This window comes from Myotis daubentonii, chromosome 7 (genome assembly GCF_963259705.1).
Source record: "Myotis daubentonii chromosome 7, mMyoDau2.1, whole genome shotgun sequence".
Classification (NCBI taxonomy): domain Eukaryota; kingdom Metazoa; phylum Chordata; class Mammalia; order Chiroptera; family Vespertilionidae; genus Myotis; species Myotis daubentonii.
In genome coordinates, this window is record NC_081846.1 from 33,543,541 (window position 1) to 33,551,051 (window position 7,511).

The following is a 7,511-nucleotide window of genomic DNA, read 5'->3' on the forward strand; positions in this document are numbered from 1 at the left end:
AGTTGAACGACCCTTTCACAGGGGTCGCCTAAGACCATCCTGCATATCAGATATGTACATTACGATTCATAACAGTAGCAACATTACAGTTATGAAGTAGCAATGAAAATAATTTTATGGTTGGGTCACAACATGAGGAACTGTATTTAAAGGACCAGAAGGTTGAGAACCATTGAATCTAAGGGTTCAAGAGTGGAAGTCAACCCGGTTATCTGCAGGGAGGCAGCTCCCTGAACAGCTTTATAATGACTAACAGTGTTATGTTAGCACATTGGTATTCCTAATTTTCCATAACCAGGCATTTTTGAAATAATTAACCACCAGGACCTTTACAATAACTGGGAGACCAGGGATGGACTAGGCATTGAGGCCATTTTCCTAAAGGATTTGTGAGGACCACTGACAGGCACCTCTAAATCCACCTCTAAGGGTGGAACAGACACTCAAACCAAACAAGCAGAGACGACAGATTCAGCCCCAGAACCAACCACCTTCAGACCCGTCCCTCCCGTCAGCCAAGGAGGCCTAGAGTATAGACAGCAGAAATCATCCACAGACAACTTCCCCAAACATTTGCTTGTATAAATAATTTATTTCTGTTCACAGCATCATATAGGCATATAAAAGGGAGCGGGGACAGAAGAGGAAGGATGGATCAAGACAGAACTGTAGCAGTAGAAATGAAAACAGCCAGGAGACACAGTCCCAACACCATGACAGAGAATGGGGGAAGAGAATTGTTCTGAAACAAAGCTGGCCTCCCTATATCTGTGAGAAAACGCTTCAAAAGTTCCTGTGGGGAGGCCCACTTCCTCCATGTGGCACCCACTCATTCTCCCAAGGGCAGGAGGCATCCTAAATCACTGACCGCTAGGTCACAGGGGACCTCTGGGCTGATGCCTCCAAGGTGATATGTTTGTTCAGAGGTGAAATGGGCTATTATTAGGTCAAACATTATAGAAATCAACGGAGACTCTTAACTATTAGTTGAGACACCACAGGGTTTTACTTTACTACACAAGTACTAACAGCTGACTGCACCCTTGAAGTGTTGATAGTGCAAGAAAACAAAAATCACTTCGCATCATCTGTAAAGCATGGCAGGATTTGAACAGTGATCTGGAGCCTAAGAATGGTGAGCATGAGAAGGTTACAGTATTTGGCATCTGCAATGTCACAAAATAAATATATTATTCTCTCAATAGTGTGGAACTACCAAAATGTCAAAGTGCTTAAGAAATTGTTGCATGTGAAGAAAATAAAGAAGATGGATTTTTTTTTCCTAATAATTCTATACAGAGTCTTCAATGATGGGACCAGCCCATTTAGAAATCAGTGAATATGCTGTTGATATGTAAACTGAAACCTTGCAGGCTTTTCAACACTGCTTAGCTATAGTTTCTCTACTGAGTTTCTACAAAAAGACCACCATTGGAGGGGTACCAGATACACCAACAAAGGAGGAAAGAAGATGGGCCTGCTAGGTTCCTTCTGTCAAAATATCTCATCTAAGAACTGGGTTTCAAGCAGGAAGCCAGGAATTCTATCTCTGGTTCGTAAATGAACTTTCTGAGTGCAACGGACAACAGGCATGACTGTATCATTTGACTAACTCACGTGTTCAAGCACGATCATGCCCCATTTCAATAGGCTTCCTTCGCAAATTAACTTATAACGGTGGGGGGAACACATAATTCTACCTGTGAACATGGATTCAAAGGAAATAAAAATCGAACAGTAAGCTTAAGTTTCCCTTCCGATACCGTGTCTCAGGGTAAAATAACAGCTTTTGCTAACCAAGACTCAGTCCTGATTATAAAAAAATTTCTTTAAATTACCTTATTAAAAATATCTATTCTTTTACTTTATTTTCCAAAGCTTCTTTCAACTACACTGTCAAGTGCCGGAGCACAGGTGACCGTGACGTCACACGCTTGCTTTTTATCTCAAGCACCCACTGTGGTTCGCATTTGCTACGCAGGCCAGTTCCCACAAAGATGAATTAGGAAGAGCCTCATCCTGGTACTTTTCCTTTGCTTTTAAATCCATGCAGCAAGGTCAGCTTTTACAACAAGGTGGGGTTTTATTTTGTGGTGCATGACATGAAATACTCTAATGACACATTTTTAATAAAATTCCTAAACAAGATAGACCTCAATGAACCCAATTAGAAATTTGAACATCTCGCCACTTGCAGCGTAAAGGGATATAAAAGGGCAGAGCAAAGTCTTTTTTTCCTACGGTGAATATTTCTAAGGTGAACATTCATTTGTATAAGTTTTTTTTTTTTTTTTTTAACATGTCTGAAAACCAAAACCCATCATCAGGCGGTTAGTATGAGACATTCCTTGCAAAAAACCATCTTGCAATTCAGCACACATCTGCAGCTGGTGAGCTGGTGTGCTCACACAAACCAATCAGTAGGCTAAGAGAACTTAAGATTCCACACATATGGGTCTAGATATTTATATCAATGACATAGTACAGAGGGAGGTCCCTGTGTCCACACACACACCCATCCAGCATTTATATCCAGAGCCTTACCCTTTAAACACCTTTAGCTATCCTGCAAACAGTAAATGCATCATTTGCCACCACCTCCAACAGTTTTCACTTTATTTTATTTTTTTTATTGGTCTCTTGGTGTGATAATGACCTACACATGGACAGGTCCAAACCATCTGGATGACGTCTGATTCCAGGTGAAAAGCGGTTCTCAGCAAAGCTGGTTCGGTAGCCACCACAAATCACCAGGAGAGGGGCATCTTCGGGGCCGCTCCCTCAGCCAAGGTCGGTGCAGCACCCCATGCCCTGGGGCTGTGTATTGTTCCAGGCAGTCCTCTGATAGCCCAAACCCCCATCTCCTTTGGGCCCAGAGCAGGACAAGTGAAATTTCAACAGGGTCCTGCCCTGTGACATAAAATTATCCGGCTTCCACCGCCCATGGATGCAAGGAGTGATGGTTCCCCCAGCACCTCCCACTGCCAACATGCCCCCCACCCGGGGACACCCAGGGTTCTGGGAGTTGCATACCTCAGGTAACTCACAGGTGAGGGCGGGGCAGCCTGAACTTCTGGCCCTGCTGGAGTAGGAAGGAATCGCTTTTGTTTCTGATATCTGAGCCTTCCCCATGGGCCAGGAGGGCAGCTGGCAGCCCAGGCACGTCCACTCCCCAGGGCGGCCTCCCACCCCATCAGGGAGCTCAGGCATTCAGACAAAAGGTCCCCTGAGCTGGGGGGTGGGAGCAGGTGAAGGGCAGGCTGGCAAGTCAGCCTATACACCCAGGTTAAGTCAATAATCCTGCATCCGGGTGCAGAGATTCCATGTTAAAAATTCGAAGCATCGCTTTGGTTCGCTGTCTTTGTTCGCGGACGCGGGTTCTCGCACATCCATTCATTCCTGCCTGGCTCGCTCGCTCACTCCCCCCTCGCTCCCGAGCGCGGCCGGGCACATTACCGCTTCTTCTTCTGCTTAAGGGACTTCCTGCGTTTCAGGATCATCTCATAGAGCTTGTCCATGCCCTCGGTGAGGCCCTCGCCGATGATGGCGCACGCCGGCTGGACGTGGTAGGTGGTGGCCGGGATGAGCTCGTGCAGCGCCAGCTGCTTCTCGATCTCGGCCACCGGCAGGGACTTGGGCAGGTCCTGCTTGTTGGCGATGACCAGCAGCGGCGTGCCCTGGTTCTCGGCGAACTTGGTCACCTTGTGCAGCTCCGTTTTGGCCTCCTCCAGCCGGTCCACGTCCACCGAGTCCACCACGTAGATGATGCCGTCCGTGCAGCGGCTGTAGGATTTCCACAGCGGCCGCAGCTTCTCCTGGCCGCCCACGTCCCAGAAGTGGCAGCTGATGCCCTTGGCGGTGCCGTTGCTCAGCTTGATCTTCTCCGTGTTGAAGCCGATGGTGGGCACCGTGTTCACGAACTCGTTGAACTTGAGCCGGTAGAGCACCGTGGTCTTGCCGGCCGAGTCCAAGCCCAGCATGACGATGTGCAGGGACTGGAAGGCCGAGATGTTGGAGGAGATGTTGCCCATGGCTCCTCGCTGCGGCGCCGGCCACTGCGGCTGCGGCGGGAGGGCGCCGCCCCCCGAGCGGTTACGGGCCCGCCGCGGCCGGAGGCACCTGAGCTCCGCCCGCCGCCCTTCGCCGCGACCTGCCTGGCCTCCGGGGCGCACGGCTCGGCGCGCTCAGACGCCGCGGCCCCCAAGCCCGCGCCAGCCCAGCATCGCGTTTCCCTGGAGGGCTTTTGTCTCCTGCAAAGCCGCCTCTGCTGCTGCGACGCGGGATGCTCGCGCCCGAAGCCCTCCTTCGGCCCCGGCTCGCTCTGTGTCTTCCTCCGGCCGCACCCCCACGCTCGGTCGCTGCCCGGCTCTCCGCGGCTGGCTCTCGGGGCTCCGGCAATCGCCTCTGCCCTGGGCGGCGCTGCGGGCCGCTCCCGCTCCCGCTCCCGGGGCGCGCCTCGGAGGCGCAGGCGGGGGCGCGGGCTTCCCCGGGCGTCGCTGCCGCCTCTGTCCCCGCAGTCCCCGCGCGACCGCTGCCGCTGCCGCCGCAACCGCCGCCGCCGCCAGCCTGCAGCGGCGGGAGGGCGCCCGGCTCCGCCCCTCGCGGCCCCGCCCCTGCGGCCCCGCCCCGCCGCGGCCCTGGGTCGGTGTAGGCTTCTCCGCCCCCCGGGCCGTTTTCGCGCCCTTAGGAGCGTTGGGAATCGCCCTCGTGTCCCCCTCCCGCGCCGCGCCCAGACAATGGGCCCGGAGCTGTCTCTGCCTCCAGGCCCGCTGACGCATCTTATAAAAATAGCTCTGGGCTCCCGGAACTCCCTGCCCCCCCCAACCCCGGCCGGCGACTGCCCCGCGGGGCCATAGCCGAAGCGGGGGTGGCGGCACCACCTGCTTCGGAGAGCGGGTTCGGGGTTCCCGCTCTGCAGGCGCTGCCGCTGCCCGGAATCCGAAGTGAGGCTGCGGAGGGCAGCGTCCGCCCAGGGAGTGGGCAGCGCCCGGGGGTGGGGTGAGAGTGCCCCCTGGGGAATTAGGGCGGTAGGGTCAGGTCTCCAGCCCCCAGGAGGAGGGAAAGGAGGGCGCTGGCTTCAGTGAACCACCAGCCTGCACCCCGAGCGCGCGCTGTCCCCAGCCTGGGCAGGTTTCCACTCGGACGCCCTGTGTCCGGGACCCTGGTCTTCCCCAAGCCCTGGCTCGCTTTCCTGCCCGAGCTCCAGGGGGCTCCACCAGGCCACCGCGCACGGGAGGCCCCGGTCTGTGCCTAGGATGCCCGGAGGCCCAGCTTTTCCTGCCTGGAGGCAGGGCTGCGTGCAGGGGTCCAGCATTTGCACCCTAGGCTGTGGTGGAGGTGGGGAGATAGGTGGGGAGATAGGACGCTTGATCTCCAGATAAGTCAGGCATCTCATCATTCCAGACAGCCCCGGGGCTGCCTTGTTTTGTACCCACCAACTATGCTGACATCCCAGGTTCAACGTTAACATCCCACCCTACTTTGAGAACTGAGAAGCACCTGCCCACAGGGGAACCGTTCTTCCTGCACCTGGGGATTTAGACTCACTTGGCGGCTGAAACAAAGTAGTTCCATAGTTTGGAGTCCGTGGCACCAGAGGTTACAAACACCAATGTGGGTCCCTGGCTTCCATCCCCCCTCACTCCAATTCAGCGGTTTTATTCCGATTTGGGAACACCTAACAAATGCACATTCTCTCTGGATGCAGAGGAACCAGTGCGTTATGGGGAACACACAGACCTGAAGGAGGAGAGGCTGCCAGCAGGGGGGACGGTCACATCGGCTCAATTCCCACTTAGGAGCAGGGTTGAAAACGATAACCATTTAGAAGTAAACCCACACATTTTATAGGCATGCTTTCCTTTACCGCCTCCGTCACAGGCCACGATAAGATATATGACGATAAGAAAAGTGGCTTTGTTGGTACTGAAACGTGTGAGGAGACCACAGCTGTAGAAAACAGGACAAGCCATCCTGTCTTTGGAATTCCCACGGGGGCAGCAGCCATTGCAGTCCTCTGCCCTCCAGAGTGGGTGCAGGGACGGGGAATGTAATGTCAGGGCTGGAAATGGACTTGAGGATTATTCTGTCCAACCAGCCAGAGGAGGAAACCACAGTCCAGCGCTGTTTTTCACTTTGCCAGGGTGGAACCTAGATGCAGAGGCCTGCCCCCAGCCCAGTGGTATTGGTGCCAAGGGCTGAAGGCCTGCCTGCTCTCTCTCGCACTTCACCCACACTCTAGGTCAGGGGTGGGCAACCTTTTTGTGAGTGCGTGCCAAAACCAGCAAAGTCTCTGACTCAAAATTCTTCTGCGTGCCAACCCTAATTTTTTGAGAACATATTATGCCTACTTGATATCTGTTAAGGTGTACGTATGTGAAGAACCTTGAAGAAATAATAAAATTCATTCGAGCGACAAAAACACAGTATATGATGATGAAAAATACATTTATTTATTAATTTATTTTAAATTTTTTATTCTTGAAAAATACATTTATTTTTTAATGTATACATGTACACTGATAGTCCGACAAAAAACTTTATGACTCTGTTTGATATTATCAGTGGGACTTTTGCTGCTGCATCACTGATGACAGAGATTTTACATCAGGTTTATATTTTGTGACCTTTAGAGATATATACACGAGCTACTACTTTCATCCGTCAGGCTACTCCTATTATGAGACTTAACAAAATTCATCACTGAGAACAAAGATTCAGAAGCGTATGTGGATGAAACCAAAACACTGGTCGGATCAAGGAAGGCAGGGAGAGTTAAGGCAGAGGCATAGAAATTGCTCTTCCCCTCTCTCGTCAATCCATGTCTATTGTCTTTAAGATAACTTGTTATATAAAATTATTTATTTATCTAAAATGCACCTACACTGAATTTATCTGAAAAATAAAAAAGTCGATATTAAGAAAAAAATTGTAAATGGAAGATTATAAGAGAGGGTTTCGTGTGCCAGCAAAAGTTACTGGCATGCCATGTTTGGCACATGTGCCAGGGGTTGCCCACCCCTGCTCTAGGTTAATTTAATGGGAAGTGAAGTTGTAAGAAACCTGAATTAAGTGGCAAAAGACAGAAATTCAACTCCAAATGCGTTGGACAAGCATGCAAGCATATTCACTGGCAGATTTGAAAAGTTCCTGATTCAGGCATGGCTGGATCCAGGAGCTCAAACGAAGTCTTTAGACCAGACGTCTCTTCATTTCTTCTGTTGCCCTCCGTATTGATTTGTTTTCCTACTGGCATCCCTGGACTCACATCCTCAGTTTATATGCTAGAGGAAAAAAGTTCTATCTCTTTCCCATTAACTGTGACAAAAGCCAGAGGACCCATCCCTTTGGCCTTCCTGGCCCACCCCTGGATCAAGCATTACTATCCAGAAGGATGGCACACACGGATAGGTGTGGCCCAGGGACACGGACTGGGGAAGGGTGGTTCCCAAGGAAGAATCAGGCACCTTTCCCCAAAAGGCAAATGGTCGTGAGCAAACAAGAAGAAATGT

General features: G+C 51.6%; 1 protein-coding gene across 1 annotated transcript; it reads right to left on the bottom strand.

The window, feature by feature from the left end:
• Window positions 1-2,249: 2,249 nt before the first annotated feature.
• Window positions 2,250-4,557, bottom strand: ARL4C (ADP ribosylation factor like GTPase 4C). Its single transcript, XM_059703621.1, has 2 exons — window positions 3,034-4,557; window positions 2,250-2,864 (listed from the first exon to the last, which is right to left on the bottom strand). Exon 1 carries the CDS (start codon window positions 4,029-4,031, stop codon window positions 3,453-3,455), a length of 579 nt encoding a protein of 192 aa, XP_059559604.1. The 5' UTR covers window positions 4,032-4,557; the 3' UTR covers window positions 2,250-2,864; window positions 3,034-3,452.
• Between the last annotated feature and the right edge of the window lie 2,954 nt (window positions 4,558-7,511).